This window comes from Silene latifolia, chromosome 8, assembly GCF_048544455.1.
Source record: "Silene latifolia isolate original U9 population chromosome 8, ASM4854445v1, whole genome shotgun sequence".
NCBI classification, from domain to species: domain Eukaryota; kingdom Viridiplantae; phylum Streptophyta; class Magnoliopsida; order Caryophyllales; family Caryophyllaceae; genus Silene; species Silene latifolia.
In genome coordinates, this window is record NC_133533.1 from 9,750,612 (window position 1) to 9,772,463 (window position 21,852).

Genomic DNA, 21,852 nt, shown 5'->3' on the forward strand with positions numbered 1-21,852 from the left:
TTTTCAAATCAGAATAATTTTGATAATAAAAAAGGTCAATTGAAAGTTGTGGGGTTTTAAGATTCCATTAGGAAGTGGCTTGTAGTCTTGTACTTCCTCCATTCAACTCCACTCTACCACCTTTCCATAATCATTCATTCAACTCCACTCTACCACTTACTATAAAAAGAAAGTAAAATGACATTATTATCCTTATCACACCTTCCTATTTACAAGAAATGCCACTAAATGGCCCACCTCCTTTTACCAAAAAAATCCACCCTAATCTATTTTTGTCCCAATTAATGTTCCTAATCCAATCCACCCTTCACTAACCCTTCCCTCCAAATTATCCTAACCCAACCCATATACTCCCCCAAATCCATTCAAAAAAATCCCTCATTCAATACCCAACCCCATTTACTCCCCTCATCCCATTTACTCCATTTACCTACCCATCCGTCTATCCTTATCTCCATTCATCCAGAGACTTCCATCCAAACCCTAAATCTCTCTTCTCTCTCTCTCTCTCTCTCTCTCTCTCTCTCTCTCTCTCTCTCTCTCTCTCTCTCTCTCTCTCTCTCTCTCTCTCTCTCTCTCTCTCTCAATCATCCTCATCTCAGTAAAACAAATCCGTCATTCCTTACCCTAGATCTATTAAACCCTAAATTTGTCTTGTATCTTGATTACCTTTCAATCATAAATCGTTGTTCCTTCAATATATCAGTGTTCTTTAAATATAAATAATGAATAATTCACATAAAAAATGTGGTCATAAATGTTTGATGTGTATGCTTGATTGGTATAGTAATGGTTCATCTGAAGATGAGGAAGAAGATGTTATTGAAGACTCTGTGCCTGATTCACCTCCTCCAAACATCGTTGTTCCTGATTCTTTAGATCATGAAGATTTAGGGAGTCAGGTCTTGGAGACGGAGTTCGATGATGGTACTTGGTTCTTACGTACCTCCCCTGAGAACGACGACCGTCCTAAGTCACCTGACATCCCACTTGCTGATGGTTTGGGTTGTAGATCTGGTGCACCTGATGACCGTCCTAAATCTGAATCGCCGTGCACCAAATATGCGAATGCTTATTTGAAGAGGATGGCTGCTAAACGTGCGAAAACACCTGTGAAAAAACCTCCACCAGTTGAATATCTGGAGGATCATTCTCCATCACCAAGTTCAAAAAGATTCAAGGCTTATTGCGATGGATTCAATGCTAAGCATTAATTAAGCAAACTCGTTGGTATAATCCCTAAATCTTAGTCTTTTTATAATTTATTTATAATTTCAACAATTAATATGCTGGGATTTCGTGCTGTTAGGAATTAGGACTGTTTGTTTTTGTTATGGATGAATTTTTTCGACTGTTTGTTTATATTTTGTTTATTGTGTTGGTTGAAAATGTTAATGTTGGATGAACTTGGTTAATTTGTTTATGGATTAATTTTTTTCGACTGTTATGGAAGAATTTGGTTAAGGTTTATTGTGTTGGTTGAAAAATTTGGTTAATGTTGGATGAATTTGGTTCATTTGGTTATGGATGACTTTTTTTCGACTGTTATAGATGAATTTGGTTAATTTGGTTAAGGTTTATTGTCTATTTGATTTGTTCCTCGAAACTGAAAAATTCGACTTGCTGAAGCATGTTTTCTGTGGATATTATGTGAATGGATGAGTCGTGATTGAGTACACTTCAGTACTTTGCTCACTTGACGTCTTACTGCTTGTCCTCGTGCTAATGCTTGTATTCTTACCACACTTATTGATCATTCCAAATTTACCTTAGTGTTAAAAACTCAGTTAAGGTATACTCTGTAATTAATAATTGATGTTGGCCAATATTTAACTGAAAAATTCGACTCTCTGAAGCATGTTTTCTGTGGACATTATGTGTATGTATGAGTCTATCTGAACTGAAAAATTGAACTGTTAAGATGAATTTGGTTAATTTGGTCTATTCTTTTGTTATAATTTCTGAGGATTCAAGGCTTAATGTGTTGAATTTTTCTGTTAAGATTCAAGGTTTATTGTCATTAACCTCGATGATGGTCCTTCCTGGACTGAAAGGGTATCATCACTGTTATTGTTACTGTCATTGTTGCTCTGTGATGAAGTAGCCTTAATGGTTTGAGAGCTATAGAATATTTTTGGCGGAGTCTAGTTAAGTGGCCAATAATGTTTAGTTGTTAAGCCACCACATTATATATGAATGAATGGGTGTGTGTGTCTAACCATTTAAATAGGAGTACTTTTAATTAGAGCTCAATGATAACTCTACCTTCATGGTTTGAGGGCTGATTTAGTACTTTTGTTGAATAGAGATGACATGGTCTACCTTCATTGTTTCTGTGTTGGAGGCTTTACAACTCCAGACAACTCAATGATGAGGCCATATTGGCCTGAGAGTTGTTTAAACCAGACAGGCTCTATGATGATTATACCTTAATGGTTTGAGAGCTATACATGGTTTTTGGTGGAGTTGAATGGGGGAAGTATATGTACGTTTTATTGCCCATTACTTACAAGTATTTTTGCCACCACATGCTATATTAATGAAAGGGTGTGTGTGCTCAATAATGGTAAGTGCAGTATGATTACTCAATGATGACTATACCTTATTGGTTTGAGAGATTATTTTGGATGTCAATACTGTTTTTTGCTTGTTGAGCATGGTCTACCTTCATTTTGTTAAGTGTAGGAGGCAAGAATACTTGGGACAACTCAATGATGAGGGCAAACTTAGCCTGAGAGTTAGTCTATACATTTTGCAACTGTACCTTTACATATTGCATTTTTGTAATGTATTGTGTCAGTATCATTTCTGTTTGCATGAAACTGAAAATTCCACATTATGTATGCATAAAACTGAACTGAACTTTGCATTTCACATTCCATTACATTTCAAAATGAAGTTTAATTGTCATTTGAAATGGTTTTTTCAAATGAACTTTAAACTTAACATTACATTGAAGGATTAAAGTTAACATTAAACTAACCATTACATCCCATTTAGCTGATCAACTATACCTTCAATAACATTGTAACCTAGTTCGTTCATAAGATATTCTAACCCTTCTGTTTTACCAATACCTTGTAAATACTCAATGCATTCCCTGACCAACTCCACATTGACCTCTAAATTCCTTGGTAACATACCAATGGCAGCCAGATGCCCATTCCCCATATGTGGAAGAGAGAAATTGTTATGACCCTTGCATTTCATAATCTCAACCATTACTGCTTGTAATGATAGGAATATATTATTCAGTTGACTTGGACTATAATCAACAAATGCTTGCATTACCTCATTCACTAAATCATCCATTGTCTTTGCTGCATGTTTTTTTTTGTAATGATTGTAAAGCTCTGAAATAACCTAAGTCATTACAGTTGAGGTCTGGTGAGTTAGGTGGCTGAAATACCAACTCAATGTGAAATCCATCTGAGTTTGCAGCTGCCATAAACTCAGGATCATCATTCTTGATATGAGGCCTTGCATTGTCTTGCTGTATGTATATGTGTTTGCTTAAACCTTCTGGCCAAACCCTCTTAATTGCTGGAATGACTTGCTGTATTAAGCATTCTTTGATGACCACTTTTGTGATAGACTCAATTGGCTTAGTCTCTAAAGTGCCCCTAGGCCTATTTCTGCTTGCCCTTGCTGCTGGAACTTGGTTTGTGAATGGAAACATGCCTATTTTCCCATCAAATAGACATTCCCCATCAACTGAATATATTGGTCTGCTCACTGCACACATGAACATAACTTTTGTGATGTACCTCTTTGATTGGCAACTTCTAAATGGCAGCTCCTCCCCTCCACAACATATACTTTCTCGTTGTCATCTGTGACGAAGAACCACTTCTCATCCATATGTATTGTGTTGCTCATTTCAGTAAATAAGATTTCAGTTAGTGGCACATTATTGAGATCAAAGAATTCTTAAAGTACTTGCTTGACAACTAATGACCTAAGTGAATAAAGTAGCCTTTGATCCTTATGTAAGTCTGTGAGTTTAGGATGTAATGGGCTTGAATGAGGTTTAAGTAAACCCTCTTTCACCCATGAATGGACTGTTCTAACTGAAACTCCACAATTTTCTGAAACTCTGATCATGGTATCTCTTAGAGAATGATCTAATGACTTTATGTGCTCAATGTTTGGTAAGATTCTTTTCCTATTTTTGTTGCCTATCCTACCAATCTTCACATCTAACTTCTCACCTACTAACCTTGATTTTTTGGCTAATCTCCATATGTTAGAGATGCTTCTATTACTCAAACCGTATCTTGCAGCTACCTCTTTGATGGTGCCACGAGAAAGCTTACCATTTTGCGACTTTTCGAGCAAGTAAATGGCGATTTCTGTCCGCTGATCTTCTGTCATGCATTTGAAGCCCATTTTGTTGTAATTTTATGTTTGTAGTTTTATGTTATGGACTGTAAGAATTTATGGATTGTAAGGTTTTTTTGGCTGTGTTGTTACTGAATGAAGAGAAAGATGTAATTTAAGGACAAATTTGTTGTAAATAATGGTGAAGTAGTACTGTTATAATGCTGGAGTTCCTTGGTTTTAGTAATATAGAGTTGACAGGAAGTGGAGGGAAAATGTAAAGGGAAGTTTTGGTGGGGTTTTTAAAATGTTGAACATTTTGGTGGGAAGATTATCCCATAATCAAATCAGGTTTAGAACCACACTTTATCATTTAATAAAGTAATATGCATAATCCCAAATGTACTTGATGGGGCATATTCTGCACCCGCTGACCAGTCAACATATTGAGCAAGGTCAAAGATATCCACAGCCAGCCGGGGCACACATCCGCGAACTCATATCCAAGACCCCTCGGCGGTGAGTCAACAGGGCCCGCCGGCCTGCCATAGATCCCTCGGCCGAGGGGTAGATCAGTCTTTTCACCTGCTAGCCACTTGGCCACTTGGCCACTACGTGACAAAAGGTGAAAGTCTATAAATACTCCTCTACTCTCATTTAGTAGAGGATCCACAATTTAACCTAAGAATCACTATTCACCTGGTAATATCTTCCTTATCTCTCTACAATACGTACTTTGCCAAGTAACAACAACTTACCTCTCTAAGTTACTGACTTGAGCGTCGGAGTGAGTTCGCTCGGCCCAAAGCCGAGCCCTCAGTTTGTTCATCGTTTCAGGAGACCGCAAGGAGGATTCAACCAAAGACGTCATTCTACAAGCACGGGTGGTAACTTATAACTGCTCTGGAATTACACCCGGAACAATTGGCGTCGTCTGTAGGGATCTACACTAGAAGCTAGTCACATTCATTCCCAAACAAAAAAAAAAAACAAAACAAAAACCCACCCAAAAAGCTAAGAAGATGTCAAAGCAACAAGAGGTATTCGTAACTGACGAAACCGAGTTCTGCCAAGATAATACCGTCCACAGTTCTGGAGTTGTGCAGCCCTCCACCGGCCGGGTAATTCAACCGGAGTACGGGATGCCAATAATACCAGATACGCCGCTGCCCGCCAACCAGGTCACCATCATGGGGCATGTGGTCGATGCAGCGAAGCTGAAGCTACTCCTGGACCTAATTGGTAGTACGTCGGCTCACACTGTCACACCGACAAGAGCGGCGGAACCCGTCCAGGAGACCAGGGCCCAGAATGTGACTCCAAGAGACTTGAATGGAGCACTGGAAGAAGCTGGCCCCGTCAAGACGCCGGAGGAGCCCAGAGTGCCAGTGGTAGACCTAAGTCCTTCCCGCACCCGCGGGAGGACATCGTCGCCGCAACACCGACGAGGCCTGCCTCAGAGGAGTGAAAGAAGTCCGACTCGTCAGAGTCGGAGAAGAAGCCCGACTTACCATAGTCGGAGGAGAAGCCCCACCCAGTACGAAGAGAGGAGCCGGACTAGGAATGCGAGGAGCCGATCACCGCGTATCATTCGACACGTGGTCAGACAGCCCCTCAGTGCCTATGTCCTTGACACCGCCGTGCCAACCAAACTAAAATTGCCGACGTTCACATACAAAGGGGATAGCGACCCCACCGACCATGCCGAGGCCTTTGAGTCGTACATGTCGGTGTGGGAACAACCCGATGAAGTCTGGTGCCGAGTCTTCCCAACGACCTTGCATGGGATGGCTCAGAGTTGGTACAAAGGGCTGCCCGACGGCTCGGATATCTTTGTTACGCCGACCTAAGGGACGCCTTCCTAGCCTGATACTCTTGCAATAAGAGGAGGGCCGTGGAGACATCGGACCTCTTAACCATCAGGCAGGAGGGGGGCGAGTCTCTACGAAGCTATGTGAAGAGGTTCGATGCCAAGGTTCAGCAGATTCGAGAGATTAATCCCGAGCTGGCGGCCTTCGCGCTGATGAAAGGCCTCCCAAGGGGAGACTTGAAAAACGAGCTCATCAAGTCCGGAGGCCTGGGCTTAGACGCCGCCAGGAGGATGGCCGACCAAGCTATCAAGGTAGAGGACTATCACAAGACCTGGGTGGGCCACAGTGAGGCTGGGCACTCAGAGAAGAAGAGCCACCGGGAGGACAACCCGGATGAAAGACGTCGTGACAATAATAGGTCACGGTGCCCCGATAGATCGCCGGGAAGCGAGCTCGGCGGGCGCCGGGGAGTTCGGGAACGTACCACCGCAGGCGTGCAGTGATCACACCCCCTAGTTGTATCTCGCCGCCGAGGTCTTCGCCCGAGCAAGGGCGAGGGCCGAGAAATGGGAAAGGCCCCCAAGCCGAAGGGAGACGGTGACACGAGCCGATCGTGAATACCACGGCCACACCGGTCACCTTATCGACAACTGCCAAGCATCGAAGAATGCCATTGAAGAGCTAATTCGGAAGGGGAGCCTCGGCAAGTATGTTGCCAAAGGCCAAAAGACTGAGGCCGGCGGTTCAAATAAGAAATCCGTCTTTGAACGGATAGGAGTGATCCATGTAGTCATCGGGGGCAACGAGAATGGTGGGTCCGCTCATGGGCACAAACGGCACCTGAACGAGCTGTATCAGGCCATCAACTTTGTGCCCAAAACAGCGGTCCCCGCTTCCAACATCCCCGACATGACAATTGGGAAGAAGGACTACGAGGGAGTCATCGCCCCTCACAGCGACCCACTTGTAGTCCACTTGGACATATCCAACCACCTGGTCAAGAGGTGCCTGATTGACAAAGGCGCCTACACGAACATCATGTTCAGGGAGTGCTTTCTCAACCTCGGTCTGAAGGTTGAAGACTTGAGCCCCTGCACCAATCCGTTGTACAGCTTTTCCGGGGCCGGCCTAGTACCCCTGGGGTCGATCAGACTGCCAGTGATGTTCGGCGAGGGGAATGCGGCGAAGAATATCCTATCTGAGTTCGTAGTCATTGACGGCTCGTCCGCCTACAACGTCCTCATAGGCTGCGTCACTCTGAGCGAGGCTGATGCAGTAATGTCAATCCGGGCCCTGACACTGATGTATGTCTCGGACCGGGGGGAAGCGCATAAGCTCGTCTCCAAAGACGAGAAGGACGAGGTGGTTAACACCCAGATATCCGCCAGAGGGTGCAACATGCAGTCCCTCAAAGTGGCAAAGAGGTCAGGGAAGGGGAAGAGCCCATCCTTGCAGCAGGAGGGTGACCCGATGAATACCGACGTCGGCATGGTTGAAGGAACCCCGACCGGCCAAGAAGAGCCGCGTCCCGGCGTATGGGAAATAACCACTGACGGGTCCCCCACGGCGAACAGCTCAGGGGCTACCATTTTTATCACCAGCCCAAACGGGGACGTGTTTGAGCACGCCTTGAAACTTACCCACTCGGCCTCAAACAACGAATCCGAATACGAGGCGGTGATAAATGGAGTCGAGTTAGCTAGGGCTGCCGGGGCGGAGCACGTCGCGGTGAAGACATGCTCACTGTTGGTAGCCAGCCAAATCAGAGGAGAGTGTGAGGCTCGAGACGACGGGATAATAAGATACCTGGAAAGGGTAAAAGTCAACACCGCCGAATTGGAGTCCTTCCAGATACGAGACATTTCGTGTCCGACGATCCCTCGCCGACACACCGGTGCCGATGACATGGAGGGTGCACCTTTGATGAGCCATTAGGCACCGACAATCTCGGGAAAAATTTTGTATAGCGGCGGAGGTGCCCAAGACAAATTGTGGGCACCCCAACGCATGTCTATATCTAATGAAGAATCATCCAAGTTTTCCATGAATGTGTTCATTTCCCCCATAGTCACTATCGAAACAGACACCGGCTCACCTTTGTCACACCGACAAGAGCGGCGATCATCATCAAGAAGCGTGTACGTCGCAGTCACCCCAAGTAGTAGACGCTACGGCAGATCACCCCAAGAGGTAGACGTCGCAGCGATCGCTCCAGTCCAAGTGGTAGACGCCACAGCGATCATCATCAAGAAGCGGTACCGTCGCAGTCACCCCAAGTAGTAGACGCTACGGCAGTCACCCCAAGAGGTAGACGTCGCGGCAGTCACTCCAAGTGGTAGACGCCACGGCAGTCATCATCAAGAAGCAGGTACCGTCGCAGTCACCCCAAGTAGTAGACGCTACGGCAGTCACCCCAAGAGGTAGACGTCGCGGCAGTCACTCCAAGTGGTAGACGCCACGACGTCATCATCAAGAAAGCGTACCGTCGCAGTCACCCCAAGTAGTAAACGCTACGGCGATCACCCCAAGAGGTAGACGTCGCAGCAGATCACTCCAAGAGGTAGACGCCACGGCGAGTCATTACAAAGACACGGTGATACTCGCAAAAACGGTCAACATATCTTGGGAACGTTAAACACAGTTGAGATACGCACTCTAGATCGCTCGGCCAGGCCGAGGCGAAAACAAAAGAGGCACTCAATTAATAACGTAAGAAGACAACTCAGACGAAGACGAGAAAAGACCTCGGCCAAGCCAGAGGCAAAGTGAAAACGTTTACAGTTAAGATGCTCAACTACTAGCGCAAGAAAACTCAGAAAAAGGGTAAAAACCTCGGCCAAGCCGGAGGCAAAAGAAACGAGCTCTTATTAAAAATGTTCAACAGATTACAAGAAATGCAGACGACGGCCGTCCCCATAAGGATAAGCCCAAAACACAACCTACCAAAGTTGTACAAAATACAAGGGAAAGAAAGGCAAACGGTTACAGACACATCATTTAAGCGCCAAAAGACGGCAGGGAGGAAAGGCTTAATAGTTGGCCTCCGAACAGCTCAAGCTGTCCGAGACGCCGGGTGAGCCTGGTGACGACCGTCCGCCTCCCTATGCCTGTTGCTGCTTACCATCAGCAGCGTTAGCAGTATCATCCTTAATGGGCGACCCAGAAGCTGTCTCAGCAGTCTCAGCTTCCTCAGCAGCCTCAGCTGCCCTCATCCTCTCGGCTTCCTCCTTGGCCGCCTTAGCCTCCTCAGCAAGGGCCGCCTTCTCCACGGCAGCCTCTTCCTCCTTCTTCACCCTTGCCTCCTCCTTGGCCCTTTCCTTCGCGGCTTCCTCCTTAGCTTCGAGCTTGTCGTCAAACAGCTCGTCGAATTTGTCCCATGGAAAGGAGCCATCGAGAGGGAAGAGCTCCTCAATCACTTCCCTTGCAGCTTCTTCAGCCAGGTCCTGGTATTGGGCGCACATGTTAGGGAGAAGAACGGTTTGGAGTCTCTCAATGTCCTCCTCCCTTTGGGCGATGATAGCATCCTTGTTCCGGACCACCTTCCCCTGGCACTGGAACAGGTCCCTAAATTCGTTCCTCTGCGTAAGGTAAAGGTCGGCGTGCTTCTGAACGAGGTCACGCATCTCCCGCAGCTTAGCGGCTTGATCGCCGCGACCTCGGCCTTGGCTCTCTCAGCAAGGACTTCCTTTTCAGCGTCCTCCCTGAGTTTTCTCTCTGCACGGACTGCCTCTTCAGCCTCAGCCTTGGCCCTCTTAGCCTCCTTGTTCGCCGTGTCGAGTTCCAGCCTTAGCCGCTCGAGCTGTGGGGGAGCCTCAGCCATTGTCCTCTCTTGCTCCATAATGTGGGAGCCGGCTAGCTGAGTCCATTTCGCCAGCCTCTTGCCTATTCTCCTCCCCTCTGCCACGAGCTCGGTGGGGGAAACCTTTTGAGGTGTGGGAACGACGGTGACGTTTCTATCACCCGCCTTCTCAGGCTGCTTCTCCAAGTGCCGCACAGTGAGAACGGCGGCTGCCGACGGTTGATCTACAAAAATCAATTAAAACATCCGTGTCAGTATACATGGACGTATCGGAAAGCCTGTCATCAGGAACGCCCAATTAACCGGCTAAGCCTGACCCACAGGATGTATCCGTACCATGCTTGGCCTTCTTGCTCGGAGGACGCATCTCCTCGCGCAGTTAGCGATTGCAGAGTGATAGCAGGAATATCGCAGCAGGGGTGGGCTCTTTCCTTTTACGGATAAGGGGAGATCCCTCCGCATCGGAGTCCCCCCCATCAGTAATGTCAACGATCTCCACCGTCTCCTTCTGGGCTGGAGGGATGGAAGGTGGAGCGGATGTCGATATGCCGTCACCGCCGAAGATTTTGTTTTCCGCGTTCCGCGCGGCATGTTACTAGCAACCCTCGCCTGGGCCGCCTCCACATTCAGGCCTTTCAGCTGCTGATCCATCAGATCGTTCGGCGACGTCCTGCGATCACGGGCCAGAGCCTTGGGGTGCAAGTTAGCAACGGTCTTGTCCTTGTGCAGCCCCATCCTCTTAAGAATATCCTCGGACAGGTCCGCGCCAAAATGATCTGCAAAAGAAGCAAAGCGAGAGTTGAGCAAGGAATGAACCAAAATTCAAAACGGTCAAAAACATTGAGAGCAGTGATGGGCCTCACACCGACCCCACTCACCCTGTGCTAGGGTCGGTATGAGGCCGACATGCTGAGCGACTCATCTGAAGAATGATCTGCGTTGGGGAATCCATCTTTTCGGCACCCCACTCTTGTCCGCCTCGAAAAGCCTCATCGCGCCTTCTCATCCTCGCAAGAGGGACCTTCTTTGGCGTCCATCTTAAGCTTTTTCCGGTGACCCATCCGTCGTGCTCCGCTTTAGTCTCGCACCGCAAATTAACTTAGTCTTTGGAAGGACCGGGCGGCGGATAGTCATCCGGCACCTCAATATACACCCACCGATCTTTCCAGTCTTTGCAAGAAGACGACTTGTCAACGGAGACGTAACCCGGCTCCATTTGCACGTTGTACCATCCGACGCGACCAGAAAATGACGGCCGAAGGTGGTGAAGCCGACGGAATAGGTTAACCGTTGGGACTTCCCCCTTAAAGAGACAGAGCGGACAAAGCCGACTATGGTCCGATAGCCAAAGGGTGCGGTGGCCCCGCGGCGTTCATGGCCCTAATGATGGCCATAACGTAATCATTCAATGAAACCGGAGCCCGTACTCGGTCCAGGATATATACGCCGGTGCAACCGGTGGAGGGCAAAAGATGGCTGACCCCCTCGGGGATAACAATTATCCCCGCCAAAGTAGAAATGGCCCTCGAAAAATGTCTCGCCGGAACAACGGGCTAACTTATGGGTCCAAGTACGGTCGGGGCCGACCTTACAGGGGTCGCCGTGATCCATGACGCATCGCCTCCCTCATTAGGATGAGCCCTTTCGGCATCATCACCGAAATCGTCTCCGTCATCATCAGCATCATCATCATCCTCCCATTCCTCCAAAATTTGAGGATCAACTTCAGGAGAAGGAGACCTAGGGCCCCAGGACCATAGCGGGATGGCGTCTAGCATCTCCCCCTCATCAAGACGCGACGGAGAACCCCCCGGCGTCGGTTTGCTAGCTCCGGCATCGTGAGAAGACATGTTTACTGACAAAACTCACAAGTTAAAAAGAGAAAAATTTGTTGGTTTACCTTGAAGAAAAGTACCAGCCGGAATAGTTACACTGAAAAGTAGAAGAGAGAAGCCCTTGAAAGTCTAGAGAAGAAAATTTTTGAGGAAATGAAATTGGTGCCCAATTTGGGGATTAACGCCCTATTTATAGAGGAAAGCCCATGAAGAGGGACAATCGGGCACGACCCATGAAACGTCGACCAATCAACAAACGGACACTTGTCGAACATGCAACCACGGAATGTCAATCGTTGCAACAGTTGAATGTCAATCAATGCAACAAGAACAAGCGTCTTCAACACGCCCCTTCATATCTCTCTGCCTGTTCATCTTCCTCAACAAAATTCCTAAGTACCCGTTTTCTCCAAGCAACATGATCAACCAAGCCGAAAGCACGGCCAGGGGGCAATCGAAACAACCGGCACTCTCCACCCTGGTCTCAGCCAACGTCATTGCCTTTTCCACATCGGATGTCCATCACACAACCATGTGGAGGGGGGATATGGTACGGCCTCAGCAGAGCCACGCCGAGGTAGAAGAAGCCAGGGCAGAAATTTTGTCTTGCGCAGAATATACGCTCAACATACATCGGAGCCCATACCACGGCATAGACTACGCTGGGGCAAATTGATGGGGCATATTCGCAGACCGACGATCAACATATTGAGCAAGGTCAAAGATATCCACAAGAAGTCAACGGCTTAGACAAACCCCTAACCGACGCAGCCTGTCGGCCTGTCAGATGGGTCCCGGCCGGAGCAACCAGCCAGCCGGGGCACACATCCGCGAACTCATATCCAAGACCCCTCGGCGGTGAGTCAACAGGGCCCGCCGGCCTGCCATAGGTCCCCCTACGAGGAGTAGATCAGTCTTTCCACCTGCTAGCCACTTGGCCACTACGTGACAAAAGGTGAAAGTCTATAAATACTCCTCTACTCTCATTTAGTAGAGGATCCACAATTTAACCTAAGAATCACTATTTACCTGGTAATATCTTCCTTATCTCTCTATAATACGTACTTTGCCAAGTAACAACAACTTACCTCTCTAAGTTACTGACTTGAGCGTCGGAGTGAGTTCGCTCGGCCCAAAGCCGAGCCCTCAGTTTGTTCATCGTTTCAGGAGACCGCAAGGAGGATTCAACCAAAGACGTCATTCTACAAGCACGGGTGGTAACTTATAACTGCTCTGGAATTACACCCGGAACAATACACCCGGAACAGTACTTCTATTGTTTCTTTATTTTTTCTTAATTGTTGTGCAAAACTCCAACTAGTAGAGTGGGGTTGAATGAAGGAAGTACTAGTATGGCTGCCATCTATTTAGACTTTGAGTCTATCAGATGGCTAATCTGATATACAACAAGCCTCTCTTGTGACGGACATATCCGTCACAAACTTGCGACGGGTCAAATAATACCCATGTGGGTAGATAAGACAAAATTGATTGCTACTCCCTAGGTATTCTGCTTTTGTCTTATCTACCCCACATGGTAATATTTGACCCGTCGTAAGCTTGCGACGGATATGCCCGTCACAAATGAGAATTTGTGTCTGATATATTTGATTTGCAAGCAATCACATATACTTGTAGGTTTATCTGGTGGACCTAGCCGCCATGAGTTTTCTCATCTGTCATTCTAAAGGAAATGGATGAGGTTGAATAACTCATTTTCATTGAATAACTAATAATTAAAGAACACAAATTATCATTTAAGACAAATATATCCGTTTTAACCTTAAGAGTCAAGTTAAATATCACACATAAGGCAAAAGGTTTGTCCCAACTCCCCATCTATGTGAGTGATTGTTATTTAACACGGTTTATTTTTAAGACGAATATATCCATTTTAAGGAAGACCGATTAAAAATAAATAAGTGCCGTTGTTTTCATAGCTTACGGTTTACGAACAAATAATAATAATTTACTAAAAAAAACACAGGAAAAAAAAAAAGGAAAGTCGTCAAAGAAGGGCAAATTGGCAGACGTCGGCCGCCTACCAAACGTGCGCAAATTGCAACCCTTCCTATATAAAAAAAAATCCCCAATTCTCAATTCTTCATCTCTGCTTCCATAAACAATACTCCTCCAAAAACCAAACCCTAATCCCCAAATTCTGGTGGCATTCAATCGATTCAATCAGATCAAAACGACGACATTAAAAATTGAATTCAATACGATTTTGTGAATGGTGAAATTGTCAAGTAATACTTCCTCTTTGATCTCCGAAACGGGGATCTTCGCTTCTTCTTCCGCCTTCGCTTTCGGTTCGTGCATGGAAGGCTGGTACCACCGCTGCATCGGCGTTGACCCATAAACCATCATCCTCTTTTCCATCTCTATTCTATTCAATTCTTTACATTTTTCTAATTTCAATTCAATTCAATCTAGATTTGGTATAGTTTTCCGGATCGATCTCGTAGTTTGTATTTTTAAAATCAATTCAAAATGTTGCTAAGCAAGCAGAAGAAGGTTGAGGCGATGAAGAAGAGGATACTTATTATGGTGAATGTGGTTGGTAGTGCTGGGCCTTTGAGATTTGTAGTTAATGAAGATGAAATTGTTGCTTCCGTTATTGATATGGCTTTGAAATCTTATGCTCGTGAGGGCCGGCTTCCGGTTCTCGGCTCCAATTTTAATGATTTTCTTCTCTACTGTCCTCTTACTGGATCTGATGGTATGTAGTATTAATTTCAATTCTCGTCTTTGTTTTATTTGTTGATATATCTGTCTTAAGCTTAGAACGGAAATCATTTTACTTTTGTCCTATCTGGCATATTTGACCCATCTTAGGTAAGAATTTGAAAATCATATAACCTCCCTCAATGCTCTGTCTTGTATTACCCCCTCCGCCCCGATCAATTGTTGTCCTTTGGTTTTGGCACAAAGACGGAATAGGGAATAGGCCAATTACTAAATGACAAGTGGAACAAATTGCGTATGAATGATCAAATTGCTCATCAAGAACAAATTGACATCAAATTGCACATCAAGTTCGTTCTTAAAATAAAAAATAAAAAGGTTGACTGGACACCCAAAATGGAATAGGACAACAAAAGACCGGGACAGAGGGAGTACTTGTTTACGATTGTTGGATTGTTACATATGTAATTAGGTTTGTATTGGGACAAAGTCCATATATGTGTGATGACTAATGATTACGCCAATTGACTCCCTAAGTCCCTATGTTACATAGACTCGGTTCAAAGGGTCGGACTTGGGTGTGTACCCAAGTGTCAGACACGGCTTTTTTTTTTTTTTTTTTTTTTTTTGAAAATTTGCAAGTTTTTGGTCTAAAATGAAGAGTCGGAGTGTCATTTCAATGGAAACACCTTATGGTTTACATTTTGTTCACATAGCCATAGGTCCTCGTCGCCCGAGTACACACCTTTGTTCCTTCTTTTAAAACTAGCTATGGATATTGATTTCCATTGTTCTAGTACTGCGCTTGCTGAATTTATTGCGTGATTGTTCTCTCAGAGACAATTTTGTCTAAATCTCTCAACTCTCTTGCATTTGGCAGCATTGAATTCATTTGATACAATCGGAGCCCATGGTGGCCGAAACTTCATGCTGTGCAAAAGGCCGCAGACTGATAAGGCAACTGATATTGGAACACAAGCTGCTGGGATTACTAAGAAGGGCAGTGGAAGCTGGAAGTCATGGATGAATAAGACACTCAGTCTCAAGGTTACTTCCCATTAGTCTGAAAAACATAACTGTGACGGGTTTTGACACGATAATGGCTTCCTATTTAAGAGGTTTACTTGCTGAGTATGGGTTGCCGGCTGGGCTCATAGTGATGGAATGATGAACTCTTGATTTACTTATTTACTTTGTTTGTGGGACTTGATTTACTTATTTACTTATTTACTTTGTTCGTTGTAATATCGGTCACATTGCTCTCATATGCAATGTCAAAGATCTACCATACTTGATTTTTGGATATTTCAACTCAATAAAGGTTTTCTTATTGCCTGTTTCAGAACAAGTATTTCATTCCAGTAGACAGTAGTACACATTTGATGACAAAAATGTCAAAGGATATGCACGTGAACAGGTAGATCCAGTTACTTTGGATTTGCTTCAGCATAAATAAATCACAAGTAGTTAAATGAGCATATTGAATGTCCAGTTGTTTTCTTCCTTTGAGGATGTTACTCGGTAGTCGGGCCTACCAGTAGCTTCGGCGGTTGGATCTCGTGTAAGAATTCAGGGGACACTGTGTGTATTTTGCAACAAGCAACACCAATAAAAATTCCAAACCTCTATTGGAGTGTATAGGCTTGACAAATCCAACCGGATTCCTAAGGCGTGATGATGTTGATCTGAGATTCGAATTGTAGAGCGGGTTTGAACTTAGGCCATGAGTATTACCACTTAGTACTGGCCACCGGTCCAAAACGGGACCGGACCGAAACTGGAATCGTCAAAAATCATGGACCGGGACCGACCGGTTGGACCGGAATTTGTCATTACATGCCCACTTTTCCAAAAATTTCGGTCCATTGGACCGATTAAAAATATAAGTTTAAGAAAAAAATGAAAATAACAATAATTTCGGATTTTCGGGCATTCCGGTCCAAACCGGTCCCTGACAAGACCAGAAACCGGAATGTTAGAAAATGGTGGACAGGAGACCGGATCGGGATTTTTAATACCGGTTTCGATCCACTAGATTCAGGTCCGGACCTAGTTGCCATTTGCCAATATTATCCGCATTATGATAATAAAAATGAACAATTGATCAAAATAGATAGATAGTCAACAAAACACTTATTTTAGTCAAATTTACTAATCAAACAACCTATCCCAAAACAAGCCTCGAAAATTAAACTTGACAAACAGATCGATCAGATCGGCTTTGAGTCGGTCATTTCAGGTTGACAGTAATTTGAGTCGGATGAGGGTAATTCGGGTGGACTTGGATAAAATCGGGTCAGTTTGGATTTCGGGTCCTATGTGCGAGTTGGATTCATTCGGATCGACTTGGATACATGACAACCCGTTTACAAGTGCACATGTCAGCCCTGACCTCGGCAATGTTGAATAATTGATCATCGTATTAATGAACCAATCACTATTTGGATCACTCACTTCACAATCCACTATAAATACACCACCCAGAATAATACACAATTTACTACAAAATTTGTACTTCTATCTACCAAACTAAGGAAAAACAACCAACAAAAAGCCTTAAGGTTTGCTTGTAATTCTTTTGATTGCAAATTCTTATTAATTTCAATCTGTTAATTAATTGCTTCATATGTTTGTATATTGTATTACAAATCATGGGTATGTTGAGTTTTCTCATTTGTAATGTTGTACTGTAGTAAGCAAAACCCATGTTTTAGAATTTTATATGAACAGTTTAAAGATTTGTTTTTTTTTTGGTTAGTTTTATAGATTAGAATGCAATTTTATTTTGTAGAATTATTTGGGGGATTGGGTATAGAATTGTTAAAGAAAAATCAGGTTTTACTGTTCATTATATTTGATCATGTCATGTATGGTGGATTTATTTGTCAATTTGATCCATTACCATGATGGTAATTTACGCTTAATGAACCCGAGAAATATATATGGATTTGGGTTGGTCTCACATGTACGACTTTTTTATACCAGACTCACAGTTAACAGTAGGACTGAGATTTGCTTGTTCTTTTTGTGAGTTTTGATTCATCTTCGATTAATCTCAGTAATTCTACCGTTTGCAGTAGAACAAATGGAACAGTAGAATGGCTGAGATTTGCAAGTTTTGAAATTTGATTGAATGATGAAATGGAGTCAACTGATGTAGGTACTGACACTGAACAGAATAGTTGAGCATGAGTTCTGAAATTTCACCTGCAAATTGTCGCGGATGGGCAGCCAGAGATCCATCCGGAGTTCTTTCACCTATTGAGTTTAATCGAAGGTATGCTGAAATAATTGTGCATTCCTGTAGACCTTGTTTCATTAGAATAGCATTGGTGATTCGCTGTTGTTTCTTCATTGATGGTTCATTTCGCGAGTTTATGACTGTCCTCATTTACCTTTATGGTCCGTAAGTTGGGACACAATGTTGATGATCCCGTAGCGTTGAAGTCAGATATGATCAAATGGGATGTAAGCAAATATATCTGAGAATGGTAATATAAAGGCTTCTGATCGGTTTTTGCTTAGAATACTCCTTTCCGATAGAGTACTTATTTTTATTGAATACCGTTTAATGTTATTAATTTTCTGCTAATGCTCTGCGGCTGTATTTGATTTCTCCTCTATGAGAGACTGAGAGTAATGCTCTAATAATTACTTATTGTTTTGAATTGTGTTAAACTTAATCGCTCGTTGAATCCAGGGTTGTTGCAAATGATGACGTTTCCATTAAGATTACGCACTGTGGAGTATGCTATGCTGATGTAGTCTGGACAAGGAACTTGCATAATGACGCCAAGTACCCTGTTGTACCCGGGTATGTAGCCATTTTGAAATAATAATTTTAGTGGCCTTCGTGTTAGACTTTGCAGTTTTTTCCCTTTTCTTTATTACTTATTTCTGTATATCTTGGTTGGTGTGAAGTCATGAGATTGTAGGAACGGTAAAAGAAGTGGGGCCAAATGTAAATCGCTTCAAAGTCGGGGATCATGTTGGAGTTGGAACTTATGTGAATTCATGCAGAGATTGTGAATATTGCAATGACGGGATGGAGGTCAGTTGTGTGAAAGGGTCAGTTTTTACATTCAATGGAGTGGACACAGATGGTACAGTCACAAAAGGAGGTTACTCTACCTCCATTGTCGTTCATGAAAGGTCAGTATTTTTTAAGAAAATGTTTCTATCAAATTCATCTTATAGTTACAGAGCTTAGTTAAAATGGACTTTGTCTGTGTCTTGAAGATTCACTGCATTTATATTCAATTGCTGCATAATGTCTATGTTTCCTCATAAGAGAAACCACAAATTTGGATGACTGTTAAAGCTTCTCAGGCATTCAGCGTTGTGTTGGCTTTGTTTCACTCATCAACACTTCCTGTACTGCATACCAATCATCAAAGCTGTATATTCTTTGTAAGATTACCAATGTTGACATCCTTAGTCTTGCTGCGAGCGAAGTCATTTCAGAATTATTCAGGATATGTTGGAAGTATAATCTAGACATTCAAATATTGTCCTAGCTCTCCTACTAGCACTTCATTTCTAAACTATCTAATAATTATTTGGCCTCGGCTGCCTGCGATTCTTCCAAGAATCAGCAGCTTATTTTTTGTTGAAATAAATGATCTGTGACTAAGTATATGGAAAACAACATAAAAATAAGGAGTTTAGGAGGTAAGGTAATACAACAGGAGATGGATCAATTATTACTAGTGTTGATTTGAATGATGTTGGAGTTGAATTGCTTCTACTCGGAAAGTTAAATTCTTGTCAATTGAATTCTCAGGTACTGTTACAAGATTCCTGACAACCTTCCCTCACATTTAGCGGCACCCTTATTATGTGCTGGAATTACTGTTTATACGCCCATGATGCGCCATAACATGAACCAGCCTGGTAAAAGTCTTGGGGTGATTGGCCTTGGTGGCCTTGGTCATATGGCTGTAATGTTCGGTAAGGCCTTTGGGCTTAAAGTCACGGTCTTTAGCACAAGCATGTCTAAGAAAGACGAAGCCTTGAGTGTATTAGGTGCTGACAATTTTGTTCTTTCATCTGATGAACAACAAATGAAGGTAAATATATTCCCTGTCCAACTTTACAGTAAGGTTTACTCCAACTTGCCTGTTCCTGTACTTATGGTTTCTGACAGTTCCCGGTAATTTTTGAATGTTTGGTGCAGGCTCTAGCTAAGTCACTGGACTTCATAATAGACACTGCATCAGGAGATCACCCGATTGAGCCATACATGTGGCTTTTGAAGACATTTGGTGCTTATGCTCTGGTCGGCTTCCCTTCAGAAATAAAATTCAGTCCTGCCAGCCTTTCATTAGGTATGTCCTGCTAAATCAACTGACTGATAAGAACACTTGGGGTTTATGTTTCTCGGATTTGGGTACAAGTAATGACATCACAACGTGTTCAAAAGAAGTGTCCAAACTATTCATTCCAATTAGCGGAGCTACTGATACAGATTTTGAAAACAAACATACAAAAACTTATCAGAAGGGCCTGATAGTGCAACAGTGGCACAGTGCAACCTATACAACAACAACAACATCAGAGCCTTAATCCCAAAATGATTTGGGGTCGGCTGACATGAATCATCCTTTCAAACCGTCCATGGGTGAACGCACGCCTCAAAATGCGAATAAAAAAAGGGAGGATGAAAAACAAAAAGGAAGAACGAAAATGTAATGGAAAGTCAAGGTAAACTTAGGGGGTTTAAAATCGAATTCCGGCTTTCTTTTATAAAAACTTAAAATTTAAATCGAGAGAAAAGATTAAAACGATTTTTAAAAACCAAAATAGAATTAAGGATCCGAAATGAACCAGGTAAAATCTGTAAGAAAGTGGTTGGTAAAAAAGTGTAATAAAGGAGAGAAGAATAAATAATTTAATTTCTTTAAATTAAATAAAAAAACACTAAATATGTCAAAAAACATCAAATACTAAAAATCCACATGTATCATTTCCTTCCATTGTGCCCTCTCCGTCACCATACTTTCCTCAAGCCCCAGAACTCTCATATCGTGCTCTATCACTCTCAACCATGTCTGTCTCGGTCTTCCTCTACCTCTAGGGACCTTTTCTGTTCTCCAAGTATCCAGCCTCCTAACTAGTGCGTCCATAGGTCTCCTTCTCACGGTGCAACCTATAAACACGATAAATTAATGAGAAACATAGAAGTATTTGGGTCGGTTTCATATGTGAAGTTGTCGCATATATGATTTTGTGTTCGTCCCTGTTACAGTATGTGGACTGATACCTGTATCTTTTGTAGGTATGAAAACGTTCTCTGGCAGCATAACTGGTGGTACCAAAACTACTCAAGAAATGTTGGAATTTTGCGCTGTTAATAAAATATATCCGAAGGTGGAAATTATTCCTATTCAGTATGCAAATGAAGCAATTGAACGACTCTTAAACAGGGATGTCAAATACCGGTTTGTCATTGACATTGAGAACTCTCTTAACTGATATCGTCATTGGAAACAACTCATTATACGCTAAAAACACCATAGGAAACTAATGTACATCATACTTACGTTATGTGTTCATTTTGGTGTCTGTATTGGTGTTGATAGTTGGCCTGAGTACACATAAGACGGTCTCAAAACCGCCTATCATTGTTTTCTGCTTCAAATTGCAAGAACTTTTTGTCTGAAAGGGTTTATGTCGTGCTCTGCACACGTTCCTTCTTTACGAAGTATTTTGGTGTCTGTATTGGTGTTGATAATAAAATGGTTGCGTTTCACTTTGTTCTCCTGTTTTAACACAAATGTTATGTATTCATCGAATGCTGTCAATGGCTCATTAACCAAATTAATACGTTAGAAGACCGAGTACGAAGAAACAACAATACACACAACAATGACTACTTCAGTGTTTAAGTGTGTGTTGATGCAAGTATAAATTTCAAAATTACTATATATATGTCACTTTAAACCAAATCTTAACTTTTCTCTGTAGAAGTACGAGTATTATTTTTATTAATTATATTTATAGGTCATATGACATTTTAAAAGATATCAAAAGTAAAAGAATATAACTTGTAAGTATAAAAAAGAATTCGTCTTCCTTAAAACAAAGATCGCCGGTGTAAACACATGACGATTCTGAATACATGAACCGAGTTGGGCACCCAAAACTAGTGAATTAGTGATGTCAGCACTTACCTAGGCAATGTTGAATTTTTGAACATTGTCAACATTTCAGTTTTTGAATCTTCTCTTAACAATCAACTATATATAGATTAGCAATTAATAAACAATGCACTTTAAAACAATTAAAAAAATCAGGTTGGCTTATATTCTTTATATTTTATATACTTATATAGCACATGTTCACCTTATTTATGTGCTTCCACGCGTTATCGAGACTCTGATACCATGCGAAAATTATT

At 43.1% G+C, this 21,852-nt stretch overlaps 3 protein-coding genes across 5 annotated transcripts; 2 read left to right on the plus strand and 1 right to left on the minus strand.

Annotated features, from left to right (window-relative positions):
• Positions 1-2,985: 2,985 nt before the first annotated feature.
• On the minus strand, positions 2,986-3,745 carry LOC141594630 (uncharacterized). Its single transcript, XM_074414636.1, has 2 exons — positions 3,376-3,745; positions 2,986-3,320 (listed from the first exon to the last, which is right to left on the minus strand). Exons 1-2 carry the CDS (start codon positions 3,743-3,745, stop codon positions 2,986-2,988), a joined length of 705 nt encoding a protein of 234 aa, XP_074270737.1.
• A 9,963-nt stretch (positions 3,746-13,708) lies between these two features.
• Positions 13,709-15,792, plus strand: LOC141596332 (uncharacterized). The gene is made up of 2 exons (XM_074416453.1): positions 13,709-14,487; positions 15,334-15,792. Exons 1-2 carry the CDS (start codon positions 14,259-14,261, stop codon positions 15,513-15,515), a joined length of 411 nt encoding a protein of 136 aa, XP_074272554.1. The 5' UTR covers positions 13,709-14,258; the 3' UTR covers positions 15,516-15,792.
• A 1,114-nt stretch (positions 15,793-16,906) lies between these two features.
• Positions 16,907-21,207, plus strand: LOC141596334 (putative cinnamyl alcohol dehydrogenase 1). Of its 3 annotated transcripts, none has more exons than XM_074416456.1 (7): positions 16,907-17,014; positions 17,614-17,730; positions 18,154-18,267; positions 18,375-18,605; positions 19,237-19,522; positions 19,630-19,780; positions 20,731-21,207. In XM_074416456.1, the coding sequence occupies exons 2-7, from the start codon at positions 17,642-17,644 to the stop codon at positions 20,925-20,927; spliced, it is 1,068 nt and encodes a 355-aa protein (XP_074272557.1). In that variant the 5' UTR covers positions 16,907-17,014; positions 17,614-17,641; the 3' UTR covers positions 20,928-21,207. The 3 variants fall into 3 exon arrangements, with proteins under 3 accessions (XP_074272557.1, XP_074272558.1, XP_074272559.1); XM_074416457.1 differs by having other exon boundaries at positions 16,923-17,014; positions 17,531-17,730; XM_074416458.1 differs by having other exon boundaries at positions 16,925-17,014; positions 17,631-17,730.
• Positions 21,208-21,852: the final 645 nt, after the last annotated feature.